Here is a 19,297-nt window from a genome sequence, read left to right on the forward strand (position 1 = left end):
AGAAGTCTTATTAACTGTAAAGCTGGTGGAACATGAGATTAAAAATTAAAAGCAATCTGGCTATTCCAGAAAGGCTTGGTAACATGCCGTACATTTCTCTCTTTCATGCAGTGACTACATTGCCGCTGAAGGAGGAGTTGATAGATGGAGAGGACTATAATTTCCTCCAAGGAGCATCTGATCAGGAAAGCAATGGCTCTGCCAACTTCTACATTAAACAAGAGCCCTGAGGTGGCTCAGAAACTGAGGGTGGGCGGGGATGACTTTCACACAGGACTGATTTCTAATCAATCCAGCTGTACAGCGCGGCTATTGTACTGGGACATTTTGCTAAACATAGAAAATTTCAGTTCCAGATTTTTCAGGTGGGTGGGGAAACTATTTTAGTCGTGGGGGGAAATTTTTCAATTTATAAAGATGGACAATTTTTGTGTTGTATTTGAAGCTTTTGAAAGAATTTTGTAATATTTTCCACGTTTGGATTTATGTGCATTGTTAACAAGAACTGAAATTCTAACTTTTTTGGTAAGATTAAAGTTTAGGTAGCAGGATTGAAGGAAATGATTTAAGGAGGATATAGTTGTAAACGCAAGTGAACTGTCATTACAAATGAACCTTTTTGGTACCTGTTGGGAGATTTGGGGGATTTTAGAAGTTAGGCCAGTCACATATCCAGGTTCCTTTGCTGCAGAAATATGCAACTGAAACCCCCTCGTGGAGGAGGGTTCGTCACCACATAGATCATGGAAGAGGTAATTAATTCTGCTTCTTGGCATTTTGTTACAGGCCATTTTAAATGTACAGAAAGAAATGTTTTTCATTCTGTGAAAATTTATTTGGAGTTCTATATGAAACTGGAAGAACTCTGGATACTTTTATATGTTCTCCTTTAATTGAAAAATGATTTAAAATATCCTAACACTAAAGTGTTAAACTGGAATGGTTGACAGATATACAGGATGTCAGTCTACATGTTAAGGGGTTGGGGAAAATGCAGTATTGTCCTAAGTTTATTTCATTTTCCTTACTAAAAAAATTACCCCACGAAAGGGATTCTGCTCGGTTTTCTGCCACCTCCCTCCATCTGTTAGATAACACTTGGTATAACCACACCCCAAAACAGATGTTCTGTATTACCAGGAGAATCAAAATCACAGTTGTTTAAAGCCAAAATAAGTTTAGATTTCAAAATCATTCCAGCTCTGCTTTTAACTATCCTGGATTTGTTAGAAAACTAATTTGGAAGAGAATTTAATTTTCTTAAAATTCCATATATATATAGTAAGATTTGTCTTTATTTGTATTCTGAATTAGTTATAACAATATTAACTGATTTGGACCATTTTGAACATTCCCTGTTTTAAAATTCACGTGGCTTCCTTTCAAAAAAGGATCTAAGGGTAAATTGGTGAAAGGTTTGCTCTCTGCATTTTCTAACTTTCCGAGTTGTGACTGAATGAGAGAGCTCTAGCATTTACCAGTGAGGTTCATAAACTAAACTCTCAGGAATTATTGCATCTGTTCTAGAAGTGCTTCTGGGTCTTAGCCTGGCCTCTTCAGAGTGGTAATATTGACCATCTCCTCTGGAATATAGGTAGGGCTAATTAGAAATTAATCAAAATGATTAAACTCTACAGTCCTTCAGCCTATGGAATGCTTTAAAAATGTTAATGGAAAGCCCCAGGAGACCATTTTAGGTAAGATTTTTGTTTGGATTTTAAAATGCATAGAACGTTTAAAACCAGCAATTTATTTTCTAAAATACTGCTCTACTTTTGGGAATAATAGCATTGGTAATACGCACAGGTTTACCTCATTCTATGCAAGAGGGGTTAATAACATAAGGTTTTGTAGTTGCTACTGGAAGTAAAATTTGTTACTTTATAGTGTAAGAATGTATGGAATCGCATGTCAACATTTCTTAATACTAACTCTTTAGGGGCATAAATGCAGATCATATCAACGCCAAGTTGATTCTCATGTGTCAAATATATGTGAATTCAGCTGTTAAATTACTGGATATTTATCTTAAACCTTACTGAGAGGGACCTACTGTAAATGTGACATCCTCACACTTCCCAAGTCTTTAACTTTTAAGGATCTTCCCATAAACGTAAAGCCTAGAAAACTTCCAAAGCAAGAGTTACAACAACCTTTATTCTCAGGCTTAGTGAATTAAACCCAGGACTCTGGTTCCATGACACGGGCACAAGAAGCCAGTTGTATGGCATGCTCTCCCAGTAACTTGGGCTTAGGGGCTCTATGGGGGGAACTGAGTAAGTCAGAGGCATTTGATTTGGAGCCTGGTAATTAATTCTGTGAAATGCTCATTTGTAGCCAGGTTTTATAAGCTTCCAATTCTAGAGCAAAACCAGGCTCTGGGTGTTTTCGAATTTCCAGTCTATTCATGAAGTGTTTGTCTTGGTCCCATAACCAACCATTAAGGATTGGTAAGGACGTCTACAGTCTAAACACAATCTGAAGCCCTCTTCATTGTTCAGACTCGAACTCCTACTGCCAATGAACAGAAAATAAGTTAGTGCAGAGGAGATTTATGTATTAGCCATAACTCCAATTGTACAACTCAATAGCCCCGTTATCTTTTACGGTTCAAAATGTACTGCTGACCTTGGGTTTGTTTTTGTTTTTCCTGTTAGGATTATTTGGGGATTTTGATAGTTTAAACTCTTTAACCTTTTCCTTGCTGTGTATGAGGAAAGCTAAAGCTGTTATCAACTTCTTACTCTACGGATACTAACACGGGTTTTCAGTGTTTGTTTGTTTTTATTATTATTAATTTTGTGTGATGTGAATACCCTTTCCCATCAATATTTGTATTATGGTGCTATATATTTGGTAATGATCCTTTACTATTGGGAAGGGATTTTAAAAATACTGTGATTAAACTGGGTTTCTTCCTTTGATTTTCATATTTTAAATAAAGCCACAGTCATTTATACAAAAGAAAAGCATCTGTCCCTGGGCAAATCTTTTGAGGACAGAGGTCAAAGTAAACTGCATAAGGTTTTTACATCATTTCTGTATGTATTTGATATATAGACCAATATCTGTACAAATTTAATCTTTTATTTTCTTGGTAAACTTGTGATTGTTGAGAAAGTATTTGAAACTTTCTCAGGAAGTGTATATAATGCGTGAAAAATTCCTTTGGAGAAATTTACGTTCCTTTCATTTTTACCAAATTGCAAATTTTCAGCATGGATGTGAAAAGCATTAAAATTATAACTTTGTGTACAAGATGAAAATAATTCACTAAATTTGCCCTTTTTTACACAAAATAAAATGTTAAAGTTAAGTTGTATTTGAGCAATTCTTTAATATGCTTTGGTCTTTGAGGGGTTTCCTTATTTATTCAACGTATCGGGTAACTTCTATAAGCAAATCACAAGCCCCTGTGAAAGTCAGACCAGTTTCTTCCTCAGCGAAATCTGTTAATGTAATAATGTAAAGCAAGCCTGTGAGTAAGAATTTACTACTAGCTGTAAGAGAATCTGGGGGGGATGTATGGACAAGGTTGCATTTGAGCCGGGGTTTCATGGACAGAGGGAAAAGGCAAAAACCACAGTGGGAGCAGAGGTGAACGTGGGTGTTGAAATCACATTAGCTAGATCGAACATGGCGTTTGAGGATTGGCTTGCTAGGGTACTTTGGGGTTTGTTTTTGCTCCAGTAACCTCAGCAGCAGAGTTCACAGGATGTAAATAAATTGTCCCAGCCAGCTGGTGCTGTTGACATTAAAAGGGATGCGGAGATGCCTTCTTTCAGTGACTGACTCTGCAAAACTATTAAACTTTTACTGCAGAGCAGTTTTTAGAGAATTTTATGGATGTAAAATAGTAATAAGATGGATTAGGTCTCTTCAGGGCTTCATTTTATCACACTTTAGGAAAATACAGTGCATTCCAAGAAAAACAAAAATGGAACCCAGTTTCAGCTTTTTCTTACCTTAATGGCTTAAACAGTTGCCCTATTAGGTTGGAATTCCCAGGTTAGCTCTCACTTAAACTATTCCATGAGTTTTGAGATATATATATATATAAAATACTCTTTAAACCATTACATGCCTCTTCGGAGACTAGATACTAGTTTCCTGGTGTGCTTTATGCCCAGAATATTAAGAGTAACAAGTGTTTCTCCCAAACAAGTAACTTATCACTGTGTTCTTTATCCAGCTTCCTGAGATAGGGAGAACAGTTAAACTATTTCCTTTTTACGGACTCTTACTACCAAGGAGAGGGTAACCCTTGTTGGCCTATTAAGAATTCCAAGCCTCACAAGCAGGGCCAAACTAGGGCTTGTCTGCTGACAACAAATAGGTAATAATGTAAAAAGCAATGCACTTTTTAAGTAATGCGTATACTGTGTTCAGACAAGTTTTAGTGAAAGCATGAAAGGTCCTGCACTGAGTTGCCCACTTCACACACCTAGCTGGTATATTAGGTCCAAAAACCCAACCTTCCTCCAGAGGCAGTACTTGAATTCTCACCATAGTCTTACCCTTTCTCATTCACTTCTGCCAAGTTAGGGCCTAACATCCAAATCCTCTCAGCTCTCACCACTCTAAATTTGACTTCACTTAACCTTCCAAACGCAGGACTTGCTCATGTCACTTGGACAACTATATAGACAGTGAAGCACAGTGGCCAAGAGCATGGAGTCTGACGCCTTCACTTGTTAGTCGTGTAGGTGGCTGTTTCCTCAACTGCAAAATGGGGATACTAGTACCAACCTCCCAAGAGTTGTGAAGATTAAATTCATGTATGTCAAGTTCTTAGAACAGCCTGGCCAGAGTAAGCCCTTACTTAACTACTGCTGTTAATCCGAGTCCCTTAGCCAGTGCACGTAAGGATAATGGGTGAGCACGTTAACATGCAGATCCCCGGGCCTGCCCCCCAGAATCTGGAATTTTTATCGAGACTTAACTGTGGTGAAAGCGTGTACCATATATAAGCATGAGATTAAACTGAAAAGTAATTTAGAAAATGTTAAACTGTCAATTGACTTGAAACTGGAATCCTCACATTTATACCAAGCTCAGTGTATTTGTCATTGTCTTGTGTAGCAGCATGCACTAAAAATGTAATACTAAGTCTTTCATATGGAAGTGGCACGTCGCTTTCACCAGTTTCCTAACGTTTAGAAACAGCTATTCATAAATCCATAGTTCTATAATCTCCAACTTCTAAGCCAGACTCTAGGTGATACGTGCTATTTGGCATCATTTTACAATTGTGCCAATTCAGCAAAATTAACCTTGAAAGCAGAGAATATAAATTTTGTAAACATTCACTGCTTCTGGCCCAGAAAACAGGCATAATAAATATCCCAGGGAAGAGAGGAAGAAGGCGGTAGGGTTGCTTAGAGTATTTGTGTACCAGCTGTGGGCCAAGCACTAAAGTAACTGCTTCATACACATTTCATGTAATCCTGCACTGCAGTGCTATTACCCTCATTTTACAGAAGACTTCAGGCTTCCACTTCCTCATACATAACTTGCTCAATTTGTAGCCAACAAAAATGTCCATCTGGATGACTCGACCAGTCTGTTTCATTCTACCAAGTTGCAACAAATTCTTTGTACAAAAATACACCTTCCTACAGCTAAAGAGGTTGAGACATTTATCATGTTCATAATTTCCTTACTAGTTTCCTTAGATACACAACCAGTACCATATGGGGCCCTCTTCAGCTTCAATACTTTCCCACCTAAAGTCTCAGCATCCTTCTTCCATAATAATAAGCAGGATTAATTAGTTCTGAAGAACACTACTCTAGCCAGGAACCAAGTCACTTCTTCCAACTTCGTATCAAGAAAGCACAGCAGGCTGCACCGAGTTTCCAAAGGCTTTATTGGTAAATATGCTTTAGAAAAGATCGAACCTACTGCTTCCAGTCAGTGGAATGAACAGCTGTATCCAGGGACACATCCAGGCGGTGTTGAAGGAGACTAATGCTCTGTGTCCACCTCTTATTCATAGATCCAGTCAAAAGCACAAGACTTGTAGTCAACTAATTCTTCGGGCTTAAACCATAGGCTGATTTCTCTCTCAGCACTTTTTACTGAATCACTACCGTGAATGATGTTCCTGAGAAAGAAAAAAATGGCTAGTTACCACATTTCAAAGTGCAAAAGTCTGTTTAACAGATAAGGCAAAGTACAGCCTCTGCAGACCTTTTCAGCCAAATTGCCACTTGAAGCAGGAGATTACCCCCAAAGGAGTTCCTCTTTTCCTAAAAAGCACTTAATCAAAAACATCCCTGAGTGGGGGCCGGCCCGGTGGCTCAAGTGGTTAGAGCTCTGTGCTCCTAACCCCGAAGGCTGCCGGTTCGATTCCCACATGGGCCAGTGGGCTCTCAACCACAAGGTTGCCAGTTCGATTCCTCGACTCCCACAAGGGAAGGTGGGCAGCGCCTCCTGCAACTAAAATTGAACACGGCACCTTGAGCTGAGCTGCCACAGAGCTCCAGGATGGCTCAGTTGGTTGGAGCGTGTCCTCTCAACCACAAGGTGGCCAGTTCAACTCCCGCAAGGACAAGGTGGCAGGTTCAACTCCAGCAAGGGATGGTGGGCTGCACCCCCTGCAACTAGCAATGGCAACTGGACCTGGAGCTGAGCTGCGCCCTCCACAACTAAGGCTGAAAGGACAACTTGAAGCTGAACGGCACCCTCCACAACTAAGATTGAGAGGACAACAACTTGACTTAGAAAAAAGTGCTAGAAGTACACACTGTTCCCCAATAAAGCCCTGTTCCCCTTCCCCAATAAAATCTTAAAAAAAACAAAAAAAATCCCTGGGTTCAACTTTATTATGCTTCCAAGTCTCCCACCCTCTTTCAATACAGTGCATATATCCCAAGAATGCTGTGCCACAAAACATTCCTTCTCAAATTCTGAAAAATACAGGAATAGCCACACCAACCCAGACCAAAACCTAAACTAGATGTGATACGTATATTATCAAGAGCATTTTCTTACAACACTAATTTGCAAAGCCCAACCACGATATTCAAGCTTACTGACAATCCCTTTACTCCATTTGACTCTCATAACTAAAGTTTTTGTACATATTTTGTATAGGTGAGGGGACCAAAATAAGGTTAAGTGACAGACTCGTGGACATAGCGCCACAAAAGGCACAAAGCTAGAACCCTTCTTTTCCCCATACTCCATGCTTCCGCTGTGTCACACACGACCTACCACATGCAGCTCCTTTGTGCAAATGTCTTAGTTAAAATTTGAAGTAGTCTAGGGAAGTAGCTACTTAAGACTGAATGCTTTCATTGGTAGTTACCACCTAACTTAAAAGTTCAAATTTTTCTAAAATTGGGATATGCCACAAATGTTTGTTTTATACCCTATTTAAATGGCTTTGAGGAGGGGTGGCCAGATAACTCAGTTGGTTAGAGCGTGAGCTCTCAACAATGAGGTTGCCGGTTCAATTCCCACATGGGATGGTGGGCTGTGCCCCGGGCAACTAAAGATTTGCAAACAGCGACTGGACTTGGAGCTGAGCTGCGCCCTCCACAACTACATTGAAGAACAACTACTTGCAGCTGATGGGCCCTGGAGAAACACACTGTCCCCGAATATTCCCCAATAAAATTTGCATGAATGAAATGAATGAATGAATGGCTTTGAGGAAAAGTCGTAAGTGCCAATCAGGACTTACCTGCCAACTTGAATGCAAAAGTCCCCACGAATGGTGCCCGGCTTAGAATCGGCTGGATTGGTCTCCCCAAGCATCATTCTCCCTGTCTTCACCACATTCAGCCCCTCCCACACCTTGACAGTAGGGAAAAGGGATTGCATCAGATCTGCCATTCAGGACCATTAGGAACGAACATTTACCCCTACCTAACAGCACACCTCAATCAGACCAATCAGTGACAGGAGTATCTGCTAACCCTAGTAGATAGGAGATATGTAAAATACTCCATACTCCACCCCGAGCATATTGCTAGCATAGAGAGAAAAAGTCTACCCAACTTGGGGACTTCCCAGTCTAGCTGAAGAGAAACAATCCTGAAAAATCCTTATGCAGCCACAGACACTGAGAAGAAATAGTGATGAATTTCAAGAAAAGTGATCGACCCGGAAAAGGATCACTGAGAAGGGCAAGCCAGAAGACTCTTAGCATAAGAGACAGCAAAGATGAACAGGAAAGGGGGAACGTTTATTCCAGGGAAAAAGAAAAGGTCATCCTTGCAGAACAGGAAGTACATCTTTCTCAAAAAGTTCAGTGCCACCCAATTGTACTCTCATCTGCTTCTCTCTTCACTCCCAATTGGACATTAATGCCACAGGAAGAAAAAAACTGCTTTGTTTCTAGCATGGGATTACAGAGAACTTTTTCTAAGTTCTGATTCCCCTTCCTTTTTCGTCCCAAGCTCCTAGCTGCTCTGTTAACTAAAAAAATTCCAGCAGTCTCCATTTGTAAAATAAGGAATTTGAGGAATTTGGAGTAGCTTGGGGAAGATGTCTAAAAAGGGGACAAGCAGGCACTGAGCAAGCCCAGTTGTACGGGAGCCCTTACTGCCCTTGGTTTCCCCCTTCCCCTCCTCCACAAGCCCTTACCATGGCCACCACAGGCCCTGAGTTCATGTACTTCACCAGCCCCGGGTAGAATGGCCGGTCTTTGAGATCGATGTAGTGCTGCTTCAGGAGTTCCTCGGAGGCCTGGCAGTGAAGGGAAGGTATCAATTAGGAAGCAAACTGGCAAGACTCAAATATGGCTCCACTCCTTCTCAGAACCTCCCATTAACATGGTAGGGTCTCTAAAAGCCCAATTTAGTATTTTAGCTCACATTCATAAGGTGTACATATATAAAACAAAAAATCCAAACCATGAAACTGACCCTATTTTAGCAGAACGACTGTTCTGATCAGGAAGACTCCCTCCTGTCAATGATGTTACGGATGTTATGATATGTATATTATAATGCTTAAAATAAGTGGCTTGAGGATCTAGATTTAGGGAGATACATGTGCTGGTTGCAAAAGAAAGAAATATGCCACATGGAGGTCATATCCGACTCCGCTGGCCCTTCACCATGCCCGTTTAAACATTCCCCGCCTCACTGATGAGCTTGGGTAAAATTTCAGTACTTAGACACTTATCCCTTCATGTCCACAGCCGTGTGCCCCACACTGAATGCGGAAACACAGTTACCGCCCTAGGGCAAAGGGAGCCTGCACAGGAAGGGACACCCCACCTAAAACCTCAATCATCTCAGCGCTGCAAGCTAAAGCACAGCAGGATTCCAAGCCTGGTTCCGGGCAGAGGTCGACCTACGCGGGCCGGGGAGGGGCCTGGGCGCAGGCCTTCTTCCCTCCCCGCAGCGCAGCCGATGGTGGAACCGGGCCCGGAGCAGGAGTCACGTTACCTCCGGTCAACCTTCCCAAGGGCGTCTGTGTTCCAGGGCCTCGGGAAAGGGTCAGCGGGCGGCAGGGCACAGGGGAGAGGGCAGAGGGCAAAGGGATTCCCGCGTGGACGAAATTAGCAAAGGGGGACTCCGACCAGAAAAGGAGCCGCTGACCAGCCGCTGCCGGGACGTTAAAACGCCTGCGACCGGAGCCACTGAGGGGGGCAGGGGAAGAGGGCGCGTACCCGAAGAAACTTCATGGCCACAAGGCGGAAGCCCTTCTGCTCGAAGCGCTTGATGATGTCGCCCACCAGGCCGCGCTGCACGCCGTCCGGCTTGATGGCGATGAAGGTGCGCTCCGTGTTGGCCATGGTCCTGGGGGTGAGCGGGGAGGTTAGGGCCCGGCGGCCGGGCCGGGCTTCGAGCCCGGGAGCCCACGTGAGCGCGCGCCCGCCCGGGCCGCCCCGCCTGCCCCTCCGCGGGCGCACCAGCCCCGGCCGCCGCGCGACACGTGGCTTCCCGGACGCCGCCGCCCTGCCCGGGTCTGCAGCTCCTCTTAAGCCTTAGGAGACTTGCCAGGAGGCCCCAGGGGCTCAGAGTCGGGGGGGGGGGGGGGGGGCTCCCGCTCGGACTCGGTGCAGGGGCCTGCGGGAACCGGGGGGGCCTGCGGGAACCGGGGGGGCCTGCGGGAACCGGGGGGGCCTGCAGACGGGGACCCGCCCGACGCGAAAGGAGAGGGTGAGGGGGCCCTGGCAGTGGGAAGGGGACAGCGCCCCCGTCGCCTTACCGAGGAGCTGGCGGGCGGGCGGAGGCTGCGCTGCGGGACGGGAGCCGAGACCTGCAGCGACCACCGGGAGCCGGGAGTCGCCCGCGAAGGAGGGGCGAGCGGCGGCCACACCCCGAGGTCCGCGCCGCCCAACCCGCGAGGCCGAACGCAGCCGGACGCCTCTGTCCACGCCCCCGGTTTGCTGGGGCCGCAAGTGAGGGCTCCTGGGGCAGGAAGTGATTTCTTCTCCACCTGCATGTCCCACGAGTAAAACTGTGCACATCCTACTCCTGTCTTCCTGTCTCCCACACACACATACACACGCACGAAAACCTGCTCCTGGTCTTGAGGTTTTGTTTCGGGTCAATACCATCTGCTTCCATCATCTACCCAGAATTGAGCCTTCTTTCCTCCCTTTCCTACCTGTGAAACCTATCTCACCCCCCACAACAAACAGGCCATACTTTGTGCGAAACAGAAATGCATCTGCCCTTCAGCTGCCCCCAAAAAGGTAGCCCACGATGTGGAGGAATCCTTTCGCAATGTGTACATATATCAAAACATCATGTGCATTTGAAATATGTTTAAATGTTGTCAATTACACCTCAATAAAGCTGAAAAAAAAAAAACCGGTAGCTCCACCCCACCTCTCATCCTCTGCCTCCTCCTGAGCAGTCCCTCCCCTCTGTTGCCTCTACCAAGGCCAGATGAACAGGGAAAAATACCGAGAGAAAACCTGCTAAAGTTTGTGGCAAAATCAATAGTTGTCCCCCAGTAGCTAGTCTCTTTCTCCCTTCTCACAGAACTGAGTTTTATCGAGGCACAACCTTATCCAGATAAAGATAGTATTTTCCACTTTCTCTTGCAACTAGATACAGCCACATGACTAAGTTCTGGCCACAGATGTGAGGGCAAGTGAAGGTGGTAAATTCAGGGTTGTACCCTTAAAAGGAAGGAATAAACTTCCACTTCCCTTCCCAACTTGCAGAAATGGGCACATAGAGATGGTGAACCATCTTAGATTCGTTACAAAGAGCTGAATCCCTGGACGACCTCCAGGATCAGAGCCTTAACCACCATCACCAGCCCTCCTTACCCACCTGCTTGGCCTTTTTATTTTATTCAGCTTTATTGAGGTATAATTGACAAAACGTACATGTATATTTAAGATATACAACTTGATGTTTTGATATATACTGTGAAATGATCATCACAATCAAGGTAATTAAGGTACCCATCACTTCACAGTTACCATTTCCTTTCCTTTGGGGGTGGGGGAGGTCAGAACACTTACAATCTACCCTCTTAGAAAACGTCAGGTAAACAATACAGTGCTGTTAACTATATAGTCAGTGCTCTACACTAGAACTCCAGCTTGGATTTTTAAGTAAAAGATAAGCAAATTTCCATCTTGTCTCTGTTAAAGCAACCAAATCAACATCCTAACAAATCAAAGCTACTTAGATTTCTCCTTCTTTTGAGGCAATCCCAGGAACCCAGGCCCACTATCCACATAGCTTTTCTGTTTCTAGTTACAACTTCTCCCATTCCCCCATCCACAGAGTCCCTGAGACCTTCTCAAGGATAGTGAATCCTCTGTGCCAAGGACAGTCTTGGCAACTACGAGGGTTCAGAACGAGTTATCACAAGATGTGCGTGCCTCTGTGGTATGTGGATTGTTCTGAGCTAAAGGCAACTTTAGTGGCAGGCTCAAGAGAAACTTATGCCCCTCCCTTGACTATCTAGAACTTCAGTTAGGGGCCCTGTCTGTAAGAAGAGATTGTCAGAAATAATCTCTTTTGACCTACGTGGCAGAGCAAACAAGTAATTCCTGAACATGGGCACCCCCTGCAATAACCCACTGACGCTCCAAGGCAGCTTACCGCATCCCTAGCTCAGAATGTCATATATACCCATTTTCCCTTTCTGTCTTTGAATCTCTCCTGCATGTGGAGCCTGACTGTCTCATGTATGTGGGGTTCCCAAACACATGTAATTAAATTTGGTTATTTTCTCTCGCTAATCTGTCTCATGCTTATTTGATTATTAGACCAGCCAGAAGAAACTTGAGGGTAGAGGAAAGTCTCTTCCTCTCCCACACAAACCAGCAAATCCTTGGTAGAAGCGTGTTGACAGTCTCAGTGCCAAGAGTGGATTGGAAGCAGGGGGGAAGAGGGACAGGCAACGATTTTGTGTGTGTATATGTGTGATCTGTCAGACCAATATAAATAATTTAGATAGTACAATGGTACCTCGGTTTTCTAACGTAATCCGTTCTGGAAGACCAAGTTCTGAAACATTCAAAAACCAAGGCACGATTTCCCCATAGAAAGTAATGCAAAATGGATTAATGCATTCCAGACCTTTAAAATCAGTCTCTAAAACTGCAAATTTAGCATGAATTTTACTATCTAATGATACCATAGATCCATAAAATTTATGGCATTCGTAAACCGAAATGTTTTGTCAACGGAGACATTGGAAAACTGAGGTACCACTGTTTTTATACTCTATTAGCTCAGGTTAGCCAGAATACATGAAAAAGAAAAAAAAGAATACAAAGCAATACAGCAACACAAAGTAACCAACTCAATGTATCCTAGTTGGGATGAAATATTTTAATCTGGTGATATCCCATAACACTGTTCAGGGAGCACTCACACCTCCAAGAGTGTCCCTCCAGGTTATAAGGAGGTTCTCAGAAATAACTAGGTTTGTGCAGCCTGGTCCCCTGCCGTGGGAGGGAGAGAAAAATGGAGTGTAGGCTGCCTTCGCGTCACTCATAGATCCAGTTCTGAGAGTAGCTCTTGTAATCTACCAGCTCTTCAGGCTGAAACCACAAGCCAATCTCCTTCTCCGCACTCTCCACGGAATCACTGCCATGGATAATGTTCCTGGATGGGGAAAGAGATGCCCACATTACCGAGACCAGAAGGGTTTAATTGCCCAGAAGCCCACGCACACACTCCCATTGCCAGAAAGCCTATAGCCACTGCAGTAGGGAAAAAAACAAAGCTCCATGTCATTAGTTCGCGTCAAAAGAAAAACCCATGACTGCCGTGGATGTAGGATGAAGAATGTCCTCCCATATCCCACCCTCTAGCAACACTGATGCAAGCAGCCTTTGGAAAGGGCTTTGGCCAGCAAAGTGTGTTGTACCAGGTTCTACCCTCTTCAGAGGCATAGCCACAGTAATGTTGACAATCAAAGGCAGAGAGCCTGCACAGCCAAATGTTAACTAAGAAAGAAAAACAATGAACGGATTTAAAATTGATCTGCATATGGTATCATGTCCATCCCCAAGCACAGGAACCCAAATTCTTGTGGCACCTAACTTATATTTTGGAAAAGAGTAAGAAGCACCAACTCCTACCTGCCAACTTGGATGCAAAAGTCCCCTCGGATGGTCCCAGGTTTAGAGTCCGCTGGATTGGTCTCCCCAAGCATCACACGGCCTGTCTTCACCACATTCAGCCCCTCCCACACCTCCAAGGACAAAAGAAGATATGGTCAAGGAAAAAAAACAATCTCAGCAGAAAAATCTGATAACTATTAATTTAAAAAAAAAAAGTACAAATATATGGTGATGGAAGGAGAACTGACTGGGTGGTGAACACACAATGGGATTTAGAGATGATGTAATACAGAATTGTACACCTGAAATCTATGTAATTTCTCTAACAATTGTCACCCCAATAAATTATAAAAAAAAAAAAGTAACAGGCCCCTTAAGATGACATTCATTCACTGAGCAAATATTTATGGAGCATCTATTTGTTCCAGGACTGAGAATACTGGTCTCCCTGTCCCTACTTTTGCCTTCCTATAATCCATTCTTGACACAGCAGCCAGAGTGGCTAGCCTTTTTAAATGCCAAGTGTAAAACTTCATAACACTCATGAAGTTCATGGCCAACACATGAGCCAGCCCCTGCCTGTGCCTCTGAACTTACCTCATCCAACCTTCTCTTTTACCCAGCAGGCTTCAGCCACTCCAGCCTCTTTCTGTACTTCCAAAAGTCTCCACCCCCAGGTCCTTTGCACATGCTATTTTCGTGGCTGAGAATGCTCTTCACTGTGATTTTGTATGAGGCCGACCGACTCCTTCTCATTCAGATCTCAGCTTGAAAGTCATGTTTCTTGACCACCCAATTTAAAGTGCTCACTTGCTATCACATAATCCTATTCCATTTCTGTGCATATCACTAGTCATTAGCCATATACATGTATTAAATATATATATACACACACACACACATACACATATATGTGTATAACATATATACACATATATGTGTACATATATGTGTATATATGTATATATATGTGTGAATATATATATGTGTATGTGTGTGTGTGTGTGTGTGTGTGTGTGTGTGTATATATATATATATATGTGTGTGTGTGTATATACATGGTTTCTTCATTGTCTGCCCATCCACCCCTTTCAAAATGTGTAGGCAAGGAAAGCTCTGAAAACAGGTACCTATTTTCTCTCATTCATGACTGTATCCCCAGTGTGTAGAAAAGAGCCTGGCAGAATGATGACAACCAATACACACTTGAGAATTACTGCAGTAAGTCCTGCCCTCCAGACGCTTACAATCAGGCAAACCCCTCCTGATCTCTCCCAGCTGTGGGTCTCCAGTTCAGCAAGCAAATGTATCTTGTCTTTAGTGGGTCCGGGACCTGACTCATACCCTGACTGTCCAATCCTCCCAGCCCCAGTCCTCTGCATCAATGAGGACCTGGCATCAGAAGCAGGAATCACAACACTTACTCTTCACTCCCAACTGAGTCACTCACATCAACATCCCACACATGCATACCCACCATGGCAACCACTGGTCCTGAGTGCATGTATTTCACCAGGCCGGCAAAGAATGGACGGTCCTTCAGGTCAATGTAGTGTTCCTTGAGAAGGTCTTGAGAAGCCTGTTCCACAAGATACGGGATGAGAATTGGCTCTAAAAACGATCTAAGAACCAGCAATCTGGTTATTTCCCACTCACCTATCCAGCTGTTTAAAACATGAGCTCTCAGCTCACTGATTCTGTTATAACCCAATCTATTCTCACCACTACATGGGGGGCAGTGACCATGACTGAAAGTGCTTCAGCTTTTTACCCATTTTCCCCCTATTGGTTTTGACGGATCAGAATAAAACCACAGGACATCAGAATCAAATCCAGCCATCTCATTTTAGACAGAAAATCTAACAGTGCAATGAATTTCCATTCCCAGAGCGAGACTCAACTAAAATGTTACAGGGAAGTCAGCGAAGTGGTCTCGGCATTTGGTGAGCGGCAAACCGAACCAGGCCATTTCTCAGCGATACTTCACATTTACTCAGAAGACAAAGAAAGGCCCAGGGTTATAATCAAGCAATTCTCACATGTATCTGCAAAGCACCCAAAAGTTCATGACACCTAGCAATAAATAACTTTGCTGAAGAATGAATTATAATGTCTCACACAGCATGGCTAGTATGTGGGAACAAATCAAGTTTGCTAGAGAGCAAGCCATCTGCTTAGCAATTCCAACTCCACTCATCTGTATTCTCTCTCTGCCACTACATATATGCTTTGTAAGGGTCTACCAACATCCCTTAGTTTTTTCAGGTCCATAGTACTACACTGTATGAGATATAGTGCACACTTCAGTGATATATAAAAATGTGGAGATTTGCTGTCGAAAAGCACATCCGGAACATCTTAACATTCAACCCTCACTGAGGGTCACTTGCCAAAGTAAAATTACACAGCCATATGATCACTCCACGTTAGCAATTCACGCTCACTGGCCCTTTCGATCCCAATGGAAGACTAATAGTGGTAGTCTGCTAACACACACTGACTTGATCTTCCCTTACCAAAACACTCTGTTATTTCTATTCATTGATTCTGATTATCTTGAGTCTGCAAAACAGATCCCACGCTTTTTTTTTTTTTTTGAGGGGAGGGTGACCTCAAGTTTTCCCTCACCTCTCTCCTCCACATCAGATTCAAATAACTTAGTAGACTCATGACAGCTACCCCTCCCCCCACTCTTCACCAAGCCCATATTCTTGTCAGGAAACTCGGTGTAAAGGAGAAAATGTAAGCGTGTAGGGGTCCGGGAGACCTGAATTAAGATCCCCATTGCATCACTGTGTGCTCTCAGGCACCTGACTTCACATCTCCCGGCCTCAGATTCCTCATCACTAACACCCAGGAGAATAGGAATAAGCACCTCTCAGGGTTGTCATAAGGGCTAGATGAAAACACTCATGTGCCCAACACATGGTAAATGCCCCGACAACAATACTTTCATTTCACCTTACCTTCCAACCTAACATAATATGTAGACTCTCTGGAAACATCGCTTTGGAAGTTGAATTGGAATCACTAAGCAGATGGTTTGCTCTCGAGCAAACTTAATTTGTTCCCACATACCACCAAGCAACGTGACAGATTCTAACTCATTCTTCAGAAAACACGTGGCTCTAATCATTCCAACATGGTCTCTCCTCAGCATTATCATCAGTCTACTCCCTTTAATATTAAAACAGTTTTTCTAAACTGCATCACATAGGAACTAAAGTGTAAATCAAACTAAATTTAAGATGCACTAGGAGAGTCCAAAGTTGACTCTTTTTTTTTTTTTTTAAGATTTTATTGGGGAAGGGGAACAGGACTTTATTTGGGAACAGTGTGTACTTCCAGGCCTTTTCTTCAAGTCAAGTTGTTGTCCTTTCAATCTTAGTTGTGGAAACCGCCTGAGCCATGGGGCCGGCCCCCAAAGTTGACTCTTTTAATAGGAAAATAGATGGTCCCCTAATGTATTTGCTTTGAGAATTTGAATTCTCATTTCCAAGGTTTGTTTGAAAAAGAGTTCTTGGCCAATCAATCCTTTGCACTTTTTGAAATATTGCTTTGTGTCTTTCAAGAGTGTCTATTCTCTGCCATTGCAGGTGGGCCTCCCCAAGAGCAAAACCACAGTTTCCCCTCACATGCCCTGATAGTGCCAAATATATGCTAGACACTAAGGGGGTAGTAAATGATGATGCAAAGATTTCCTTGGTGAAAACAACTTTCCTCAAAGTAGGGGGCATGGAGAGTTTTCTAAAATTATCTGCTCACAGAGCTCAAGAGCAGAGTTCAAACATGCTCAGAGCTTTGAGTCAGAAATCACAGCACTGCAGTAAATGTGGAACTCTGCTAAAAGAAGCGGGAAGCTATTTCCTAAAGTCCCAAATAACTTGGTTTGTTCCTAGACTCGGCCATGATGCTAGGCCACCAAGGAGTTTCCAGGTTTCAAGGCATTTGTGTTCACCCTACATGGAGAAGTCTAAAAAGGATGGTAGGGGAGAAACAAGAGAGGCTAACTTACAACATCCCCTTATACTACGGAAAAATAGAAAAACGAGTAGGAAGAATAAAGGCCACTAACCTGCATGAATTTCATAGCAACAAGGCGGAATCCCTTCTGTTCAAAACGTTTGATGATCTCTCCCACGAGCTGGCGCTGGACCCCATCGGGTTTGATGGCAATGAATGTGCGCTCAGTGTTGGCCATGGTCCTGGAGATAGACAGGTGGGGGGATGAAACAGCGCTGAATATCCTGCCTACGTCATTATCTTTCTCAAGCAGATTACCCCCATAAATCCGGTTATGGGAGCTGTCATGTCAGCTCCAAGTCTCTCCAGTAAAAACCCAATTCCTCCTCAGTCTCTTCATGTATGAACTAATATTCCAGAGTGGAGAGGAGTCCAAAAGCAGGGGTTATAATTTCTACCCCATTTGATTTAATAAGCTTCTATCAAGCATCTACTGTATACCCAACACTGTGAAAGAACTAAGGTAAGGGATTTAAAAAAAAAAAAAAAAAAAAAACGCTGTCTTTCTCAATTATCCAGATGAGAAAAACTACACAGATAAGGTGAAAGTGACATCTGGTACAAGGCAGCATGAAATATGGTTTGACCTACTGCCATATATATCACGGTATTAGGAGTGGAAGCAATTTTACAGATTATTTTATTACAATCCCCACCATTTTACAAATGAGGAAACATCTAGAGCACCAGAATGAGGGCCAAAATCCTGATTTCCCAACCCTATGCAATTTATGCTACATTGTAAGATGTAATGAATACTCAAACCAATAAACTGTGGATTGTGGGAAAATTAGAGCCATTAGTAATATCTGATACGGGACATCTTGCTGGAAGCCTAGAAAACATCTATTCCAGATCTTTCTACTTACAGAGATGACTGGGCTAAGACCTGCTCTGCCCCCACAAGATGAGAAAGCAGGAGACCCCTCACCTTGAAAGACAATCCCTGATGTGCGTAGCAGCACTACCTCCTGGCTCTATCTTCCTGTACTTTAACCTATTTCAGCACCTTAACAATGTATTTGAATTTTACGTTTGTGTGTCTGTTTCCTCGCTGGTCTGCTGCCATTATACAGGGATGTGTCTGTCCCTGGCGCCTAGCAGTCAATAAAAGCAAAGAAAATGTCTTTGGTAATCACCCTCCAAGAAAAAGAGACAAAGTTCTAGGCCTAGTGGAGAACTCCCGCTGGAAGCTCGAGACAAGCATGGATTCACCAGGAGAAAATGGGGCTAAAGAGCCAGAAACAGTCCCGATAAATGTCCCTCCCCGGGCCACCCTGCCACACAGCATTCCGCAAGCCCATACTGAGCGCCAACTCCGTGCCCAGCACTGCACTTGACAGATACAAATAAGGCACGACCCCTGTCGTCGCGGCCAGATGGGAAAGGCAGCCACGGACAAAGGCGAGGCCACGTGGCGCGAGACGCGCGCTGACAAGTTTGCACCTGTCGAGTGGCGCTCCCCGCTCCTTCCCTGCCATTCAATCCCCTTCGCCGCCTCTCAGGTAGGAACCCATACGATCCCTTCACCCCCCGCCCCCGCTCCCCTGACCCCACTGCCCTCCCCTTTCCTCTTAGGACCCCGAAATCTTCTCACCCCTCCAGCTGCTTGAGCGACTACTGCGCCGTCTGTCGCCGGCCCCGGAAACACTCCCTGGCCCCACGTGGTTCCTGGCACTCGCACGCGCGGAGCCCTCTGCCCAGACAGGCTGCGGAGTTGCAGAACACCATTCGCCCCGCTTCCTCCTGTCAATCGGGTGGCATGTTAGA

General features: G+C 44.0%; 3 protein-coding genes across 12 annotated transcripts in view; 1 reads left to right on the forward strand and 2 right to left on the reverse strand.

The window, feature by feature from the left end:
• Window positions 1–3,321, forward strand: part of MBTD1 (mbt domain containing 1) — a 58,769-nt gene extending 55,448 nt beyond the window's left edge. For 9 of the 10 annotated variants that reach the window (XM_081028829.1, XM_081028831.1, XM_081028834.1 and 6 more), the window contains one exon: window positions 112–3,320. In XM_081028829.1, the coding sequence (XP_080884955.1) occupies window positions 112–230 (119 nt within the window). In that variant the 3' untranslated portion in view covers window positions 231–3,320. Of the gene's footprint in view, window positions 1–111 lie in introns of all 10 variants that reach the window. The other variant, XM_081028826.1, reaches the window with a different exon arrangement.
• Window positions 3,322–5,852: 2,531 nt separating this feature from the next.
• LOC308488836 (nucleoside diphosphate kinase B) lies at window positions 5,853–10,304 on the reverse strand. The gene is made up of 5 exons (XM_081029040.1): window positions 10,171–10,304; window positions 9,629–9,758; window positions 8,596–8,697; window positions 7,691–7,803; window positions 5,853–6,106 (listed from the first exon to the last, which is right to left on the reverse strand). The coding sequence occupies exons 2-5, from the start codon at window positions 9,752–9,754 to the stop codon at window positions 5,989–5,991; spliced, it is 459 nt and encodes a 152-aa protein (XP_080885166.1). The 5' UTR covers window positions 9,755–9,758; window positions 10,171–10,304; the 3' UTR covers window positions 5,853–5,988.
• Window positions 10,305–12,746: 2,442 nt separating this feature from the next.
• Window positions 12,747–19,275, reverse strand: LOC308488837 (nucleoside diphosphate kinase A). The gene is made up of 5 exons (XM_081029041.1): window positions 19,125–19,275; window positions 17,580–17,709; window positions 14,982–15,083; window positions 13,523–13,635; window positions 12,747–13,043 (listed from the first exon to the last, which is right to left on the reverse strand). The coding sequence occupies exons 2-5, from the start codon at window positions 17,703–17,705 to the stop codon at window positions 12,926–12,928; spliced, it is 459 nt and encodes a 152-aa protein (XP_080885167.1). The 5' UTR covers window positions 17,706–17,709; window positions 19,125–19,275; the 3' UTR covers window positions 12,747–12,925.
• Window positions 19,276–19,297: the final 22 nt, after the last annotated feature.

Source organism: Rhinolophus hipposideros, assembly GCF_964194185.1.
Source record: "Rhinolophus hipposideros genome assembly, chromosome: 20".
Lineage (NCBI taxonomy): Eukaryota > Metazoa > Chordata > Mammalia > Chiroptera > Rhinolophidae > Rhinolophus > Rhinolophus hipposideros.

Excerpts from the sequence above, each read along its gene's own strand:
- LOC308488836 (XM_081029040.1), bottom strand. The coding sequence starts at position 9,754 with ATGGCCAACACGGAGCGCACCTTCATCGCCATCAAGCCGGACGGCGTG. Across the intron at positions 7,804-8,595 it reads CAGGGCCTGTGGTGGCCATG|GTGTGGGAGGGGCTGAATGT; the intron begins GTAAGGGCTTGT and ends CCTACTGTCAAG. Across the intron at positions 6,107-7,690 it reads TTTTGCATTCAAGTTGGCAG|GAACATCATTCACGGTAGTG; the intron begins GTAAGTCCTGAT and ends TTTCTTTCTCAG.
- LOC308488837 (XM_081029041.1), bottom strand. The coding sequence starts at position 17,705 with ATGGCCAACACTGAGCGCACATTCATTGCCATCAAACCCGATGGGGTC. Across the intron at positions 15,084-17,579 it reads TTGCTATGAAATTCATGCAG|GCTTCTCAAGACCTTCTCAA; the intron begins GTTAGTGGCCTT and ends CTTGTGGAACAG. Across the intron at positions 13,044-13,522 it reads TTTTGCATCCAAGTTGGCAG|GAACATTATCCATGGCAGTG; the intron begins GTAGGAGTTGGT and ends TTCCCCATCCAG.